The sequence below is a fragment of the Aquarana catesbeiana genome, linkage group LG08, assembly GCF_042186555.1.
Source record: "Aquarana catesbeiana isolate 2022-GZ linkage group LG08, ASM4218655v1, whole genome shotgun sequence".
Lineage (NCBI taxonomy): Eukaryota > Metazoa > Chordata > Amphibia > Anura > Ranidae > Aquarana > Aquarana catesbeiana.
Genome location: NC_133331.1, coordinates 289,543,905 through 289,564,013, shown reverse-complemented (window position 1 = coordinate 289,564,013; position 20,109 = coordinate 289,543,905). Strand labels below are relative to the sequence as shown.

Here is a 20,109-nt window from a genome sequence, read left to right as displayed (position 1 = left end):
TGAGGGTGAGAAAGCAGAGGTCTCCTTCAAAAAAAACCTATCTATCCTACTCTGACTACTACCTCGATGAAAGGTGAACCTGGTGTCATCCGGGAGGTGCTTAATGTGCACATCCACAAGACCAGCATCCCTAACCATACTATTGAAAAAAACGCTATCATATCCCAGCCTGTCCTTGAAGTCCTTCCTGTCCTTGGGCTTAGTTACTGTATTAAAGTCACCTCCAAAGACCACTTGCCGGGATGTAAAAAGAAATGGCTTGATCCTTGTAAAAAGGCATTTCCTGTTCCACTTCGTGTGCGGCCCATAAACATTAATTAGGCGCAGGTCCTGCCCTCCCACAAGGATGTCTAAGACCATACATCTCCCAATCTCCACCTCAATAACCCGCCGGACAGTTACCATGCCGGTTTTAAACAACACCGCCACACCGCCGTAAGGCTCGGCCGCAAGAGACCAGTAAGATGGACCATACCTCCACTCTCTCTTGGCCATATGAATATCTGCCAAGGAGGTGAGCCTAGTCTCTTGCAAAAATAAAATCTCAGCATCTAATTGGCTGAACAAAAAGAAGGCCATAGAACGAGTTCTTACTGACTTAATGCTGGAAACATTTATTGTTGTACCATTTTTAACGGAGGGGGAACTGCCATTTGGGTTATTGGGTGGATTGCTTCTTAGCTCCCCTCTGCTGCTCATCACCAGAAGCCTCTCTCTTTCTTGAGGCCTCCTCCAACTCCATTTCGGAATCTGAACTTTGCTCCGAAAAAGCCCCAGATGGGGAAATATCTAACTTGGAGGCCCTAGAATGGTTAGAGGCAGGCACTGGAGCTTTCCGTCCCTGTTCCATCCTCACCGCCTGCCTAACCTTCTTTCTCTCCTCCGGGTACTGCAGGTCAGATTCAGAGATGCTCTCATCGCTTGCTTTTTTCTTTGAAGTCTTCACAGAAGACTTCTTTACAGAGGAAGAAGCAGCACCCTTTTTAGTACTCTCTACCACTCCTGGTGAGGGGGGGACCTTCCTTTAAGTCAGACTTAGGAGGGGAAGACTCATGGGGGGTGACTGACTCAGGGGGCACAGACTTGGAAGGTTCTGAAACAAGAGGAGTGGGTACAGTAGGCTGGGGGACCCAGAGACAGATACAGAAGGAATACTAACAGACACATGACGGCTGGTCACAGGAACTGGGGAGGGATCCTGAACAGGACCAGGGGAGTCGGTCACCGCAGAGGAGGATGGCACACCAGGGGCCTCAACCTCCAACCCATCCAGACTCAACAGGTCATCTATTACTTCCTTCTCCATGTTGTGCCAGGCCTCAGGACATCGGCTGTAGGGGTGACCAAGGCGCTGGCACAGGTTGCACCTTATCATCTCGGTGCAGTCCTTAGCCATATGACCCTGACCCCTTTTCTCTACAGCAGTGACACAGCTTCGGCTGACCAGGGTAGAAAATAGTCATCCAATCCCTCTAAAGCTGAGGAGGGCAGGTGACGGACAACATTCCCATCCCTGGCCAACCTAACCGTTACCAACCAACCCCCAGACCAGATGCTACGTTCATCAAGAATTTTATCTGGTGTTGTCAAAAACTCACCATAATTCCTTAACCAGACCTCCAGATCCCGAGCAGGGACGCTCTCATTAGTGAGAATAATTGTGAGCTTTTTCACTGTTGACCTCTGTTAAACTGCAAACTGTAACAGACCTTCTCATTCGGGTCTTGACCTGCACCAAGCCTCATATCACTCCCAGAACAGATCAAGACCCTCTGGCCTGGTGAAGCTAATAGTATATTCCCAGCTCCCAGCTACATGTATTAGGGCATAGAGGTCATTTGCCCAAAAAACCCATCTCCAAAATCATGTCTACCACCGCACACCATGCTGGAGGGATTGCACCACCCTCCCATTTAAGAATGACTACATTTTGCCTTGGACCCCCAGTAGCAGCCAGAGACCCAAGACCAGATCCTGGGGTGCATAAAGTGGTAGCTTGCAGGGGGAAAAACCCGCTTGGAAGTGGAGTTACCAGGAGCACAGTGTACCACCTGAGTGAATCCAGGCTAATCAGGGCCAAGGCTCCACACCGATGTCACAGTAATCTGTATATTATCATTAGTTGCTTGGACTGAGCTGTGACGATTGTCCATCACACTTGTACTGGGACGATTGTTATCAAACACACATTCAGTTTCCCATCAGAAATAGTCACAGTTTCTACTGCAATACCAGCTGTCTCCTGAAGCTGCGCTGTGGAGTCTTGTTCAGCAGCTGTGGGGCAAACAACTTTGGACTCAGCTACAGGAGGGTTAATAGGTTTGGCTGGTTCTTGTAGTTCCTCTGCAGGAATGTCATTTTTTAAATGCAATTTTTGCTGCGCTGCAACATCAGCAGGCACAGCATTGCTGCACACAGAATTAGCAATTTGGTTGTCACTGGGCACTCTTTCAGCATTACTAATGGTGTTAAATGGCACAAAAACTGTTTTATCATGATCAGGCACATCATCAGTTATATTCTCTACACCAAACGCCAGCTGATCCCCCCGCATTGGAGACTCCATTGCCTGGATGGCCCTCAGCATGCCTCCAGAATCCTGGGAAGGCTTAGAGCTACTTACCTCTCCTTGGGGGGGGGGGCAGGAGGTCAGAACTGGGGGTCTCTTCCTCCACCTCCACCTTTGCCATCCTTGCAAACCTTCAATCATTGCCAAACGTCTCTTTGAAGGGCCCATCTCTTCCTTCCATCATGGACACAATGGTCTGGTGTTCCACCCGGACTTTAGCCAGTTGAATTTCTGAATCCATCGATCCGCGGTTCCAGCTGTACAAGCCCTCACGCTGCCTTCGCAAATGCTTCAGCTCCGCTATCAGTTTGTAGAACTTGCCTCTCTTCCTGTTCAGGACTTTAATCCCGGCCACCACTCGCTCCCGAATGGCCTCTGAGCCTTCATCCTCACCAGGGACGGAGAGATCACCAGCCATGGCTTGTACAGGGGCAGAGTGATCACCAGTCATGGCTTGTATAGGGGCAGTCATGTCACCCGACAGCCCAGGGGATGGCTGCAAGCTTCCAGCAGGAGAGGCCCCGCTGGCCTCCATTGCTTCCCCAGGAAAGGGCAAGGAGGGCTGGGAGAGATTTCACCACCACAATCCCCTCTCACACAGATCACCTGCAGCAGCCTCAGAGACACCGTCCTCCTCCTAACACACCTGTATTTCAATGATGCGTGGGGCACTATTCCTCCCACTGACACCAAGGATGGGACACTATTCCTTCCAGTGACACCAAGGATGGGACACTATTCCTTCCACTGACACCAATGATGGGACATTATTCCTCCCACTGACACCAATGATGGGACACTATTCCTCCCACTGACACCAATGATGAGGCACTATTCCTCCCACAGACACCAATGATGGGTCACTATTCCTCCCACTGATACCAATGATGGGGCACTATTCCTCCCACTGACACCAAGGATGGGACACTATTCCTCCCACAGACACCAATGATGGGTCACTATTCCTCCCACTGATACCAATGATGGGGCACTATTCCTCCCACTGACACCAATGATGGGACACTATTCCTCCCACTGACACCAATGATGAGGCACTATTCCTCCCACAGACACCAATGATGGGACACTATTCCTCCCACTGATACCAATGATGGGACACGGTTCCTCCCACTGACACCAATGATGGGCCACTGTTCCTTCCACTTATACCAAAGATGGGACACTATTCCTCCCACTGACACCAATGATGAGGCACTATTCCTCCCACAGACACCAATGATGGGTCACTATTCCTCCCACTGATACCAATGATGGGACACGGTTCCTCCCACTGACACCAATGATGGGCCACTGTTCCTTCCACTTATACCAAAGATGGGACACTATTCCTCCCCTAGACACCAATGATGGAACACTATTTCTCCCACTGACAGCAGCGATGGGGCACTATTCCTTCCACTGATACCAATGATGGAACACTATTTCTCCCACTGACATCAATGATGGGGCACTATTTCTCCCACTGACACCAATGATGGGACACTATTCCTCCCACTGACACCAATGACGGGGCACTATTCCTCCCACTGATACCAATGATGGGGCACTATTCTTCCCACTGACACCAATGATGGGGCACTATTCCTCTCACTGATACCAATGATGGGGCACTATTCCTCCTACAGACACCAATGATGGGGCACTATTCCTGCCACTGACACCGATGATAAGGCACTATTCTTCCCACTGACACCGATGATAGGGCATTACTCTTGCCACTGACACCAATGATAAGGCACTATTCCACCCACCAAGAGCAATGACGGGGCACTATTACTCCCACTGACACCAATGAGGCTGCACTATTTCCCCCCACTGACAATAAAGATGGAGCTCTTTCCTCCCACTGTCTGGCATTGTTTACTCCAGGACACCATTGACCATTGGTCCCCAATGGTGTTGTACTGACACCAGGACATTTGCTACTTCCATCGGCCACAGTCCGGCCCCTCTAAAGTCTGAAGGACAGTAAACTGGCCCTTTGTTTGGAAAGTTTGGGGACCCCTGATATTAACTATCCTTGCTACACCTTTTTCCTTTCAATATTATCAACATTTTTATTTCCTTAGGTATGAAAACTCAGTTTGAGTGTTTCCCAGCAGAGAAGAAAAATTCTGTGTCACGAAGACGAAGTGTTACAAGTCATTATTACATATCTGACAAACATAAACAATGTTTACTCCATAGTTTATTTAGAAATTGATTACACGGGACTACAAAAAAAGGCAATTGGTTGTCAGCAATTACAGGGGCAGAACGGCCGGCGTTTAAGGTATGCCTATGGAACGTATATTCAAATTTTTAGGACGTAACGCGTAGGTCCAAGGTCCTTGGCTGCTTAAAATATTTCAGGCACACCCAAGCCATCAGGAAGGTGTCCCTGAGATATTGGCTCCATACTTAGCTGCATGATGTCAGATCGACATACTAAACCAGTGGTTGTCAACTTGCCCGGTAAAGGGGGCCTAATGTCCCCAAAGGACCGCATATAATATTTATTACGTGTAAAACTGCCACAGACTGAAGACCTACTAGAGAAATTAATCAGATCGTTCTACTGGAGTGGTTGGAGACTGAAGTCATGCTAATATGATTTATATAGAAGGCATTTCCTGTACTTGGGAGAGTAATAGACCTTGTGTTGTGTGGGTTCTCTGATGTTTGGTAACATGGGAACTCTGAGAAAAACATTTCCCGCACTCGGGGCAGGAATACGGCTTTTCGCCCGTGTGGCACCTCTGATGTCCATGAAGGTGGGCCTTCTGTGCAAAGCATTTCCCGCACTCAGGACAGGAATATGGCTTCTCGCCAGTATGAGACCTCTGGTGTATATAAAGCTTGGACTTCTCCGAAAAACATTTCCCGCAGTCAGAGCAGGAATACGGCTTCTCTCCCGTGTGAGTTTTCTGATGGGTATACAGATTTGACTCGTTTAAGAAACGTTTCCCACACTCAGGGCAAGAATACGGCTTCTCTCCGGTGTGAGATAACTGATGCCTGACGAGTTGCGCTTTTCGTGGATAGCACTTGCCGCACTCAAGGCAGGAAAAGGGCTTCTCGCCCGTGTGAGTTTTCTGATGTCTTTGAAGATGGGACTTCTCCGAAAAACATTTCCCGCACTCGGCGCAGGGAAACGGCTTCTCGCCCGTGTGGGTTTTCTGATGTCTGTAGAGATGGGACTCCGTTAGGAAACACTTTCCGCACTCATGGCAGGAAAACGGCAACACCCCCGTGTGAGATGTTTGATGTCTGACTAGTTGTGATTTGCGCGGGTAACATTTCCCGCACTCGGAGCAGGAATATGGCCTCTCCCCCGTGTGTGATCTGCGATGTGCGACAAGTTCGTATTTTACTGGATAGCATTTCCCGCACTCGGGGCAGGAATATGGCTTCTCCCCCGTGTGAGACCTCTGATGTCTGACAAGTTGAGATGTTTGTGAATAAGATTTCCCGCACTGGGAACAGGAATACGGCTTCTCCCCAGTGTGAGATCTCTGATGTCTGACCACTAGCGATCTTGTGGAAAAACATTTCCCGCAGTCAGGGCAGGCGTGCGGCTTCTCCGCCGTGTGAGATCTCTGGTGGGCATAGAGACTTGGTTCAAAGATGAAACTTTCTACACATTCAGGATCGGAAAAGGTCTTCTCCTCCTGAGCTCCTCCAGGACCATCCCTCACGGTAGGAGGTTGGTCAGAGTCATAGGGATTCAATGGACTATCCACACTGTGAAGTCCACCAAAATCTCTTGTGAGGTTCTCATCTTCTATTTTAAAATCTGGAGACAAAGTTGGAGGATCCTTTGAGGTTTTCTTGATAGCGTGTCCTGGAATATAAAAAAAAATATTATTGTTACTGTATATGTGATTGAATTAGTTCACCCAAATCAGGATTCGATCTACGTCAGGTGGATTTGGGTAAGCAGATGTTCTCTGTGGGTTCTTCCAAACTATTCTTCTCACTGGAGAGAGCTTGGAGAAGCATTTTCTCTGGGAAAGATTAGTGTTTCATAGACATGTGCACTGACAAAAAAAGTGATAGTTTTAGTTTCATTCGCTTTTTTTGCTTTTTTCGGAAATTCGAAAATCCAAAAATCTGAAAATCTGAAAAAAAGAAAGAAAATCAGTAAAATTCGAAATAATAACTAATAATAACTAACATATAGGTACTGGAATTTCCTTTCAAATTTGGCTGTTTGTGAAAGTAACGGATACAAATTTATCTGAAGTTACGAATTATCCGAAATAACGAATGCCACATCTAAACAAATGGAATGTAACAAATTAATAATAAATAATAATAACAATAAAAAGGTTTTATTATTATTATTTATTATTATTAGATTGTTACGTTCCATTCTTTTAGATACGGCATTCGTTATTGCAGATAATTCGTAACTTCGGAAAAATTCGTACTCGTTACGTTTACAAACAGCCAAATTTGAAAGGAATTTCCAATACCTAGAATTTAATAGTTATTATTAGTTAGTTTTTTTCAGATTTTTGAGTTTTTGGATTTTCATTCTTTTGAATTTTCAGATTTTTATTCTTTTTTTCGGATTTTCAAATTTCCGAATTTTCAAATTTCCGAATTTTCAAATTTCCGAATTTTCAAATTTCCAAAATTCTGAATTTCCGAAATTCCGAATTTTCCAATTTCCAAAATTTTGAATTTCCAAAATTTGGAATTTATCGGAAACTCCAAAATTTCGGAATTAATGAATTTGTCAAAATTCGTTAAACAACGAATTCGGAACTAAACGAATTGCACATGTCTAGTGTTTCAGTCTCTCTCTTATGCCGCGTACACACTATCAGAATTTCCGACAACAAATGTTCAATGGGAGCTCGTTGTCGGAAATTCCGACCGTGTGTAGGCTCCATCGGACATTTTTTGTCGGAATTTCCGACAACAAAAATTTGAGAGCTGGTTCTCAAATTTTCCAAACAACAAAATCCGTTGTCGGAAATTCCGAGCGTGTGTAGACAATTCCGATGCACAAAATTCCACGCATGCACGGAATCAAACAGAAGGAGCCGCACTCGCTATTGAACTTTGAACATTTTTCTCGGCTCGTCGTACGTCACCGCGTTCTTGACGTTCGGAACTTCCGACAAGATTTGTGCAACCGTGTGTATGCAAGACAAGTTTGAGCCAACATCCGTCGGAAAAAATCCATGGATTTTGTTGTCGGAGTGTCCGATCGTGTGTACGCGGCATTATTGTTATTTGCCATCACAAAAAAAAAACTTAAATGTTTTGGCTATTCTTCTCGAAGAAGGACCTAGGAAAAGCTCAGTCTGTGTTATCCTATCCTTGCTACTGTAACAAACCTAATACTAAAACCATAATAAAGGTATCTATACAGGACAGGTGACCATTATTAACCTATTTTTGGATGATATCACTCAGCTCTCACCCTACTCTGGACCAATCAGTGTGCGGTAACAGAGCTGAGATAGGAGAAGGATATATTATGGGTCACCTGTGCTGATCTCTGTAGGAGTGTCCTCCTCTATGAATGTCCTCGTTATTCCATCCTCCTCCATAGACTGCTGATCATCCCTCACATACATCTCTTCTTCTTCACCCTCAACTTTCAGGTTCATCAGATCTTCACCCTAAACCAACAGAATGGCAGAAAATAACATCTGTAACATAGAAGTATTTATGATGTGAGATCACATCGAAAAATATCATCTTGTAGAGTCCACACATCATCTCCACATGTCAGAGTGTTCAATCACTTTATGTTCCCGACCCTCAACTCCACCTACCTGATGATGTTGAGGGATGGTGTGATCTTCCTGTGTGGAATCCCGGGAATACAGAGGACGGGGACATCTCTCTGGTGGGTTTCTGCTACTAGGTGGATCCATCATATCCTTGTGTCCTTCTGAGAACTCCTCCATCAATCCATACTCCTCATCCTCCTCTTTATACTCTTCTTTAAGAACGATATTATAATCCCAGTGGTTTCCGCTCTAGATATATAATAAAACATTCATTGTAGCATACAAATTTGTGTATAAATCATAACTATCAGTGATTGTTCCTCATCTACCTGATGATGGTGAGGGATGGTGTGACCTTCCTGTGTGGAATCCCGGGAATACAGAGGACGGGGACATCTCTCTAGTGGGTTCCCATTACTGGATCCATCTGTAGGAAACACACACACTGACTGAATACATTGTTTCTATGTGTTTATCAGATGATGGGGGATCTAGGTGGACCCTCCGTACTGCTCTCTCCTTTACAATAAAGTCTCCTCTTACCCGGTGATGTGAGGGGCGGCTGATTCTCCATCATGACGTCCTTGTAGAGATCCTTGTGTCCTTCTAAATACTCCAACTCCTCCTTATTGGATGTCCCAAAATCCCCAATTTCTCCTGTCAGCAACTCAATAAGCTTTTTGGTGACATCTAAAATTTTCTGCATGCTGTGTCTGGCAGGTGCCAGTAAGTGTGGTGAAGGCACTGTGATGGTCATGTGGTCACCAGACTTCACGGGAGACAAACTCTGCATTGAAACACCAACACTAAGATCATGTAATATTCCCACAAAGATAAACCGATTTCAATCATCTAAATGTCTATAAGAAGAACATGGTCTATTAACCAGACTAAACAAGAGTGATGTCATGTGACCTCCCAGAATCCTCCTCACCTCTCCGGTCAGGTCTGTGTTTTATTAATAGAGATAAGAGTGATGTCATGTGACCTCCCAGAATCCTCCTCACCTCTCCGGTCAGGTCTGTGTTTTATTAATAGAGATAAGAATGATGTCATGTGACCTCCCAGAATCCTCCTCACCTCTCCGGTCAGGTCTGTGTTTTATTAATAGAGATAAGAGTGATGTCATGTGACCTCCCAGAATCCTCCTCACCTCTCCGGTCAGGTCTGTGTTTTATTAATAGAGATAAGAGTGATGTCATGTGACCTCCCAGAATCCTCCTCACCTCTCCGGTCAGGTCTGTGTTTTATTAATAGAGATAAGAGTGATGTCATGTGACCTCCCAGAATCCTCCTCACCTCTCCGGTCAGCAGGTAGATGATCTCCAGTGTGAGGTTTAGTATCTTCTCAGTCATGTGACATGGATCCTCCTCCATCCTCATTGATGTGGTCATGTGATCTGTGCCGGTTTCTCTGTAGACAGATAGCGAAGAATTATCTGGACTGTATTGGTTGTACAATATTAGGATGAGGGGTTAATATGAGGGTTGATGTTATTTTCAGCACAACCATGGAGAAAAAAAAGGATGTCACCATTGTGCTCCAATATATGCTGTGAAGGCAGCTGAAGGTCAATATGATATCATAGGATGTGTCAACATCAGATGGAGGAGGTGCCAGGAAGGCTCCTATGCTGTTACCCCACCCCACTAATGGTACCAGTTGACCCCCTACTGAGCATCAATGTTTCTCCCACCATTCACTGAGCACCACTGTTACCCCACCCTCCATTGATCACCAATGTTACCCTTTACCGAGGCACCAATGTTCACCCCACCCTCTACTGATCAAAAAAGTTTCCCCCACCCTTTACTGAGCACCAATGTTACCGCCCCCCCACCATGCGCCAATTTTATCATCCCCCCTTTTGTCACTGAGCACCAACGTTACCTTTACCCTTCACTGAGCACCAATGTTACTCATCACTCTTCATTGATCACTGTTACCTCCCACCAAGAGCAATTGTTACCCCTCCATCCACCACCAAGCACCAATGCTACCCCTCCCTGAGCACCAATCTTATAAATTCACCACCCACTGACCAACAGTGATACCCCCCACCCTTCACCAGCGTTAGTACACATTTTCCACATTCCTCCTTGTCTGATACCTATCTCCATCCAGTGAGTTTCAATGTGTGGCCGTGCCCGAAATCGCACAGTCTTGTTTCAGAAGGTGCCCTTGCGGGGGTCCTCCTTATCCTACACATGTATACCCTGGCCCCATTGGGGAGAGCCGTAATCATCGTTTTCCCTTGAGGTCCTGCTTGGCACGACTCTGCATAAGCCCTGGGTTACACACCGAGGTGCGACTTATCATGCAATTTGATCTCAAAACGCATGACAAGTCGCACCTGATTGTCCTGCAATGGAAGCGGTAAAGTCAGTGCAACTTCGATTCTGTTGGAGTCGCACCGATTTTGAAAGTAGTTCTTGCACTACTTTTTGCAAGTTCAGGTCGACTTGCATAGACATTAAGGTTGCCACCTCATCCCTTTAAACCCGAACACATATGAATTACACGGGTTCTAAGACTAATTTAATGCAGATAAGGCACCAAGTGAGTTTAATTACCACCTTAATCAGTCACAGAACCTGTGTAATTAATATGTGTTCTGGTTTTAAAGGGATGAGGTGGCAACCATAATAGACATCTGTGCATGAAGTCGCACAGATGTCTTCCAAGTCGCACTAACATGTGGCTTAGAAATTGTGCCATTTCAAGTGAAGTCGCACCATTTCAAATCCGCATTCGGTGTAACCGAACTGTAATAGTATGAATAGGGGGTCGCAATGCATGTGTGTGCAGGATGATAAATGCTCTTCCGGGAAAGAAAGAATGTGTAGTTCTGGGCAGGGTCATCCACTGAAGATCTCTGGAGGACAAAGGTTAGTATCCCATGAGGTGGGCTGCGCTCAGGAGGATGTACCAAAGGAGTAATTGTTCTCTAAACCCCCATCCTTCGACCCAAGAAAAGTCGTATAAAAGTCGTATAGAGACTGATAAGAAAAAAAGGTGGCACATCTCCAAAATAAGGATAATGTTGCAGGACCGTAAGTGGGAAAATGTTCTTACCCTGAAGGGGTGGAGATAAAAGACGTTACAGTGACTATGGAGGAAGAGGACGGAACATGACGGGGAGGGGTTACTGGTGTAAATATAAAATAATATCTTATTACCTCCTCTGCTGCCAGTTCCAGCAATGTCTCCTCTCTACTTCCTCCTGACTCAACTTTCACCCAGAACTTCCTGTTTATACTGACATCACTTCCTGTCTGAACCTGACATCACTTCCTGTTTGCCATCACTGGAGACGTCCTGCTTGGAGGAATTGCAGCCTCCAAAAACGTCTCGAAGTGTGAACACGGCCTTGTGCTGTGTGTGTATGTACAGTATATCCTTATAAATGGGGTCATCTCCACTCCCACCAAAATTAACAAATTCCTGTTGCCAAAATGTTGTTGAATTTCTCTAATTGTGCCTGGCACAATGAGAAAGAACCATCTGCCTTTATGAAAACCTTCCCATGAGGTTTTCAAGCTCTGTTAAACCTGGGTAGATTTGGAGGGTGTCTGGGACATAGTGGTTGAAGTGGAGAATAGACCCTGTATGAAAGGTCCATCTCCATCATGGACCACACAACACGTGAAAGGGCTGTCTCCATTTCTGACCACACACAGTGCGAAAGGGCCAATTCTTTTCGTGACCACGCACCATATGAAAGGTCCATCCCCATTCCTGACCACACTCTGTATAAAAGGTCCATCCCCATTCCTGACCACACACTGTATAAAAGGTCTATGCCCATCACAGGCCATGCACCATGCGAAAGGTCTGTCTCCATTCCTGACCATCGCTATTTCTTATATGAAAGGTCCAACTTCATTCCTGACCATGCACTGTATAAAAGGTCCATCCCCATTTCTTACCAAGCACTATATGAAATATTCATCCCCATTCCTGACCACACACTGTATATAAGGTCTATCCCCACCACAGGCCATGCACCATGCGAAAAGGTCTGTCTCCATTCCTGACCATGCACAGTACAAAAGGTCCATCGCTATTTCCTACCAAGCACAATATGAAAGGTCCAACTCCATTCCTGACCACGCACTGTATGAAAGGTCCATCCCCATTCCTGACCACTCACATACTGTATGAAAGGTCCATCCCCATTCCTGACCACACACTGTATAAAAGGTCTATCCCCATCATGGGCCACGCATAGGGTTGCCACCTCATCCCTTTAAAACCGAACACTTATAAATTACACAGGTTCTAAGGCTAATTTAATGCAGATAAGGCACCAAGTGAATTTAATAACCACTTTAATCAGCACCAGAACCTGAGTAAATAATATGTGTCCTAATTTAAAGGGATGAGGTGGCATCCCTAGCCACGCACCATGCCAAAGGTCTGTCTCCATTCCTGACCACACACAGCATGGAAAGGTTCATCGCTCTTTCTTATATAAAAGGTCCAACTTCATTCCTGACCTCACACTGTATAAAAGGTCCAACTCCATTGCTGACCACGCACATATGAAAGGTAAATCCCAATTCCTGACCACTCACTCTATGAAAGGTCCATCTTCATCACGGACTACGCAACATGTGAAAGGTCTGTCTCCGTTTCTGACCACACACAGTGCGAAAGGTCCATCACCATTTCTTACAAAGCACTACATGAAAGGTCCAACTATATTCCTGACCATGCACTGTACTGAAAGCTCCATCCCCATAACTGACCATGCACCATATGAAAGATTCATCACCATTCCTGACCACAAACTGTATAAAAGGTCCATCCCCATTCCTGACCATAAACCGTATCAAAAGGTCCATCCCCATTCCTGACCATAAACCGTATCAAAAGGTCCATCCCCATATCTGACCATAAACCATATCAAAAGGTCCTTCTCCATTCCTGACTACATACTGAATGAAAGTTCCATCTTCATTCCTTTTTTTTCTGGTGTGGGACAGGAAGTCCCCATCTTACTGCTGGAACACACCGCTCTAAACTGTATGTAGCTGAGGTAAACAGTTTGTTTGGACCAGCCCGGCTCAAATGAACTGTTTAAACTTCAATAAAAGTTGGAGATCAGCTTTAACAGGTGCACAGGTTCCCTGGACTCACAAGCTCTACACCCTTGGTGCCCAACCTGAGGCCCTTTGACACTTTCTGTAAGGCTCTCATGGTCCATGCAGACACATATCTGTTCCTATTGCCCTGTTATAGCAGTGATTTCTAGCAGTCCCATGTAATATGTCTCCAGTCTACAACTGTCTCCTGAAGGATATTCCCAGTCTCCAACAACCCCTACAGCGTGGTCACAGTCTCTGACCATCTCCTGCAGCCTGTCCCCAGTCCTGACAATGTCTTTTATCATGTCCGCAGTCTCTAACCATCTCTTGTATCATGTCCACAGTCTCTGACCATCTCTTGTATCATGTCCGCAGTCTCTGACCACCTCTTGTATCATGTCCACAGTCTCTGACCATCTCTTGTATCATGTCCGCAGTCTCTAACCTTCTCTTGTATCATGTCCACAGTCTCTGACCATCTCTTGTATCATGTCCACAGTCTCTGACCGTCTCTTGTATCATGTCTGCAATCTCTGACCGTCTCTTGTATCATGTCCATAGTCTCTTACCATCTTTTGTATCATGTTTGCTGTCTCTGATAGTTCCCTGTACCATGTCTTCAGTCTCTGACCATCTCCTGTAGTATGTCTGCAGACTCTGAACAGCTCTTGTATCATATTTGCAGTCTCTGACCATCTCTTGTATCATGTCTACAGTCTCTATCTCCAGTTTGGGAGTAATGAATACAGAATATACTTGGAGTGCATCCTGTATATTTAATCCCAATTTAGGAAAGTTTTGGCATGCTTCAGGACTGCTGTAAACTTCCTCAAAGCCTAATTTTTCTATGATAGAGGAAGCCTTTCCAGTTTGATTCAGCACTCCCTGACAAGCTCTGAAAGGCAGTTTAATTTATTTAGCAATTTCCTCCTCATTATATTTGCCCCATAAATGTTCTGATGTCTTTTGGAGTTGCCCACCAATAATCAATTGAAGGGAAGAAGCTGAAGAATTGTCATAGACCAGTCAGTCCCATGTAGAGAAGAAGCTCATGTTCTGCTACGCATGACCTCACCCGTGTATGAAGGAACCTGTGGGGATCTGTGCTTCTCACGGAAGTAAAAGCTTTAGAAGGTTCATCACCATAGTCCTGTGAGTCTCAGGTGGAGATACAGTCCATGCTCTGCTCATCCATGACCTTAACCTGGATATCCGTGATTGTCACAAACCAATAAGTGACATATCCACACTTTTCCTTCATAACTTGGTCGGCATAGAGGCAACCCAAAAGAGGTATAATAGGCATTGTAAGAGATGATTAACTAAAGTGTTTAGTGAATCGTCAACATGGGATTTGGTTGATGCTTGGTCTCAGCCTCAATGGAGACACACAGATAAAGGATTGTGAGTACAAACCTTATAGAACTTTTGATAAAGGGGTTGAGGACCCAAAATTGAACCAATGTTTGATCAGCAAAGACACCACTACATACTTTAGACCAGTGGTCTCCAAAATGCGGCTCTTTGCTACCCTTTATCTGGCCCTTGGGGTACTATTCCTCCCGATGTTATGAGGCACTATTCCTCCCACTGACACCAACAGTGGGGCACTATTCCTCTCACTGATTCCAATGATGGGGCACTATTCCTCCCACTGACACCAATGATGGGGCACTATTCCTCCCACTGACACCCATGATGAAGCACTATTCCTCTCACTAATACCAATGATGGGGCACGATTCCTCCTCCTGCTGACCACCAACTCTGAGGCCATGTTTATTCTCAATGATGTTGGGCCTAGGCCATTTTATACCCCCACTGGACACAAGGACAGTAAATTGGTCCTTTCTAAAGCTATGCCCATAGATCCTGCCCATTAAAGTGTACTCTAGACCCTTTTCTGATGAAGCTGCATCAATTAAGTGCACCAATTGCGTATTTTAACCCGTTTTTGATCAATAAACACCGGTCTAACTGAAGAAACCACTTGAGCACCTCTGCTAACTACACATTGGATCCATTGTGGGGCCTCATCCTATTTTCCATTGTTCACCGGAAATGACCACAGCCTAGAAATCTGCGGAAAACCCCAATGAGCATTGAGTGTGACCACCCACTCTCTGCATGGAGACAGTAATATCCTACTTGACCCTGGAACGAGTATCCAGCAACCTTATGAATGTGTGTGAGTGGAAGGGATAGTGCCCCGTCTTTGGTATCAGTGGAAAAAATGGTGCCCCATCTTTGGTATCAGTGGAGTGAATGGTGCCCCATCGTTGGTGTCAGTAGAAGGAATAGTGTCCCATTGTTGGTGTCAGTGGAAGGAATAGTGCCCCATTGTTGGTGTCAGTAGAAGGAATAGTGTCCCATTGTTGGTGTCACTGGGAGGAATAGTGTCCCATCATTGGTGTCAGTGGAAGGAAAAGTGTCACGTTGTTGTCAGTGGGCGGAATAGTGCCTGATATCAGAAGTAGTAGCAGAGCCTTGTATTAGTGGTAGGGAGCAGTGCCCCAGGATACAGGCAAGCAAAGGGCCTTCGTTTTGAGACCACTACTATACTTTATAAATTGGTACAACCTTCTTAGAAGGATCTCTCTGGTGACTTTATATCCCTCTTTTTAATGAGTTGATTACAGTGGCAGAAAAGTCGTTTGTAAAAGAACTCCCGTGGAGTATTCAAAGGCATACCTTGCCCATCCAAGGCCTTTAACTGGTTGAAATATTGCAAGTACACAATACAGAACAAACCTTGAAATTGCTTTCCAGTCTCAGGAAACCTCTGCTAAAAATGACTTTATCTACGATTAATGATACATTAGTGTGATGGTCAGTGGGAAGAATGCCCCTCACACTTGTGATCATTGGGAAGAATTACCTCCTTACAGATAGCTGAAAAGACCAATGGTGTCAGTGGGAACTTATCTGAGAGGCAGAAATTGCTCATTGCTCAAGGAACCTCTGGAGGAATCCTAGGCTTCTATGGAACCCTGAGTGAGAAACCCTACTTTGGGGGAACCTGGTTGAGGAAGAATGTTCCTTACACTTGTGGTGATTGTAAGAGGGGGTAATTCTTCCCAGATAGCTAAAAAGATCGATGGTGTTAGTGGGAACTTATTTGAGAGGCAGAAATTGCTCAAGGAACCCCTTAGCAACCTCTGGATGAACCTTAGTTGAGAAACCCTACTCTGGTGGAACCCTAGGATTCCATGGAACTTATACGAGAGGCAGAAACTGCTCAAGGAACCCCTTAGCAACCTCTGGATGAACCCTGGTTGAGAAACCCTACTCTGGTGGAACCCTAGGATTCCATGGAACTTATACGAGAGGCAGAAACTGCTCAAGGAACCCCTTAGCAACCTCTGGATGAACCCTGGTTGAGAAACCCTACTCTGGTGGAACCCTAGGATTCCATGAAACTTATATGAGGCAGAAATTGCTCAAGGAACCCCTAGACACCTCTGGATGAACCCTGGTTGAGAAACCCTACTCTGGAGGAACCTTAGGATTCCATTGAACTTATAGGAGAGGCAGAAATTGGTCAAGGAACCCCTAGCAACCTCTGGAGGAATCCTAGGGCTCCATGGAACCCTGATTGAGAAATCCTACTCCGGAGGAACCTTAGGATTCCATGGAGCCCTAGTTGAGGAAGCACATTCTTTACACTTGTGGTCATTGGGAAGAATTATCTCCTTACAGATAGCTAAATAGACCAATGGTGTCAGTGGGAACTTATTGGAAAGGCAGAAATAGCTCATTGCTCAAGGAACACCTAGCAACCTTTGGAGGAACCCTAGCATTCCATAGAACCCTGGTTTAGAAACCTTTTCATTTTGAAGATGATCTTGTGGTTGGAGGTTGTGATGCAGAGGAGGAATTATGGGTGGAATGATATACAGGCCTATGAACTGATGAAATATTGCTGTATACGTTCTGAGATTTATGAAGGAACATGTTGGCCCTTTCATTAACTACATACTGGTAAAACAAAAACACAGAGACACAAATACAGAACTAAAATAAAAAAACAAGCACATTTAATAAGACAAATCTGAAGGCAGACTTATCAATCAAGTTACAAACAATAAAATGATTTGAAATATATGGATAATATCACGATTTCTTTCATATGAAAATTTGCATTATTTTTTATCAAGTAAAAAGGTAAATGTCATATTTACCACTTTCAGCCACCAGGTGGCTCTCTCCGAGATAATTAAGCTGCCTGGGCAGGACCTATAGCACTGAATAGTCACGGTTCCCATGTAGTCTGATCTACCCTGCTCTATATTCACAAGCAATATCTAGCTCCTCTCTCATCAGATCTTTTTTTTCTTTATCCCTTTCGCGGTCAGGTCCGAAAATTTAGGGCTCGGCATGTTGGGTATCTACTGTATTTACTCGGTGCAAAATTGAAGGCTTGACATGTTGGGTATTTATTTACTATGTAGACATTTTAGGGCTTGACATGTTGGTTAGCTATCTACTCGGTGCAAAATTTAGGACTTGACATGTTGGGTATCCACCAGCAGAGAGCCTTCCGAATGCTAAACTGATGCCCTATAGGGGGCTTTTGAAGTGTTGCTATGGAAAATATAGGGTGCAGGAGTTTGTCGCCATTTCACGGCTGCACGCAAATTGAAGGTTTGACATGTTGGGTATCTACTTACTCGATGCAACCTCATCTTTTATAGTTTACCACTTGCCGACCACCTCACGCCGATATACGTCGGCAGAATGGCTCTCCTGCGTAAACTGACGTACCTGTACCTCAGTCCGTAAAAGCAGGAAAGCGGGCGCACGTGCCCGCCGCGGGAGCGTGCCCCGTGGACTTGATTTCCGCCAGCAGACCCGCGATCGCGGCGAGGAGAGGCAAAACAGGGAAGTGCCTATGTAAACAAGGCATTTTCCCGTTCTGCCTAGTGACATGACAGGGATCTACTGCTCCCAGTGAACGGGAGCAGTGATCTTGGTCATGTTTCAGTAAGCCCATCCCCCACTACAGTTAGAACACGCTGAGGGAACACACTTAACCCCTTGATCGCCCCCTAGTGTTAACCCCTTCCCTGCCAGTGTCATTTACGCAGTAATCAGTGCATTATTATAGCACTGATCAATGTAATAATGTCACTGGTCCCCAAAGAGTAATTTGGGGTCAGATTTGTCCAGCGCAATGTCGTAGTCCCGCTAAAGTCTACCTTTTTGCAAAAACATTGCGTTTGAAAAATTGTTTTGCAAATATGGTGTGACATAAAAATATTGCAACGACTGCCATTTTATTCTCTAGGGTCTCTGCTATAAAAATAAAAAATATATATATATATATATATATACACACTCACACACACACAGTATCTCACAGAAGTGAGTACACCCCTCACATTTTTATACATATTTTCTTCTATCTTTTCATGTGACAACACTGAAGAAATGACACTTGTCTACAATGTAAAGTAGTGAGTGTACAGCTTGTATAACAGTGTAAATTTGCTGTCCCCTCAAAATAACTCAACACACAGCCATTAATGTCTAAACCGCTGGCAACAAAAGTGAGTACACCCCTAAGTGAAAATGTCCAAATTGGGCCCAAAGTGTCAATATTTTGTGTGGCCACCATTATTTTCCAGCACTGCCTTAACTCTCTTGGGCATGGAGATCACCAGAGCTTCACAGGTTGTCACTGGAGTCCTCTTCCCCTCCTCCATGACGACATCACAGAGCTGGTGGATGTTAGAGACCTTGCACTCCTCCACCTTCCGTTTGAGGATGTCCCACAGATGATCAATAGGGTTTAGGTCTGGAGACATGCTTGGCCAGTCCATCACCTTTACCCTCAGCTTCTTTAGCAAGGCAGTGGTGGTCTTGGAGGTGTGTTTGGGGTGGTTATCATGTTGGAATACTGCCCTGCGGTCCAGTCTCTGAAGGGAGGGGATCATGCTCTGCTTCAGTATGTCACAGTACATGTTGGCATTCATGGTTCCCTCAATGATCTGTAGCTCCCCAGTGCCGGCAGCACTCATGCAGCCCCAGACCATGACACTCCCACCACCATGCTTGACTGTAGACAAGACACACTTGTCTTTGTCCTCCTCACCTGGTTGCCGCCACACACGCTTGTCACCATCTGAACCAAATAAGTTTATCTTGGTCTCATCGGACCACAGGACATGGTTCCAGTAATCCATGTCCTTGGTCTGATTGTCTCCAGCAAACTGTTTGTGGACTTTCTTGTGTATCATCTTTAGAAGAGGCTTCCTTCTGGGACGACAGCCATGCAGACCAATTTGATGCAGTGTGCGGCGTATGGTCTGAGCACTGACAGGCTGACCCCCCACCCCTTCAATTGCCCCCAGCAATGCTGGCAGCACTCATAAGTCTATTTCCCAAAGACAACCTCTGGATATGACGCTGAGCACGTGACCTCAACTTCTTTGGTGGACCATGGTGAGGCCTCTTCTGAGTGGAACCTGTCCTGTTATACCGCTGTATGGTCTTGGCCACCGTGCTGCAGATCAGTTTCAGGGTCTTGGCAATCTTCTTATAGCCTAGGCCATCTTTATGTAGAGCAACAATTCTTTTCTTTTTCAGATCCTCAGAGTTCTTTGCCATGAGGTGCCATGTTGAACTTCCAGTGACCAGTATGAGAGAGTGAGAGCGATAACAGCAAATTTAACACACCTGCTCCCCATTCACGCCT

General features: G+C 45.4%; 2 protein-coding genes across 3 annotated transcripts in view; both read right to left on the bottom strand.

The window, feature by feature from the left end:
* The window catches only part of LOC141104693 (uncharacterized), a 32,643-nt gene extending 21,060 nt beyond the window's left edge, over nt 1-11,583 (bottom strand). Inside the window, exons 1-5 of one of the 2 annotated variants that reach the window (XM_073594365.1) lie at nt 11,503-11,583; nt 9,622-9,736; nt 8,866-9,109; nt 8,652-8,749; nt 8,365-8,571 (exon numbers count right to left, since the gene is read on the bottom strand). In XM_073594365.1, the coding sequence (XP_073450466.1) occupies nt 8,365-8,571; nt 8,652-8,749; nt 8,866-9,109; nt 9,622-9,717 (645 nt within the window). In that variant the 5' untranslated portion in view covers nt 9,718-9,736; nt 11,503-11,583. The other variant, XM_073594366.1, reaches the window with a different exon arrangement.
* LOC141106789 (uncharacterized) overlaps nt 1-20,109 on the bottom strand; it is a 99,078-nt gene that overhangs the window by 66,931 nt on the left and 12,038 nt on the right. The window contains exon 8 of the mRNA XM_073597717.1: nt 17,423-17,426. Coding sequence (XP_073453818.1) covers nt 17,423-17,426 — 4 coding nt within the window. The remainder of the gene's footprint in view (nt 1-17,422; nt 17,427-20,109) is intronic.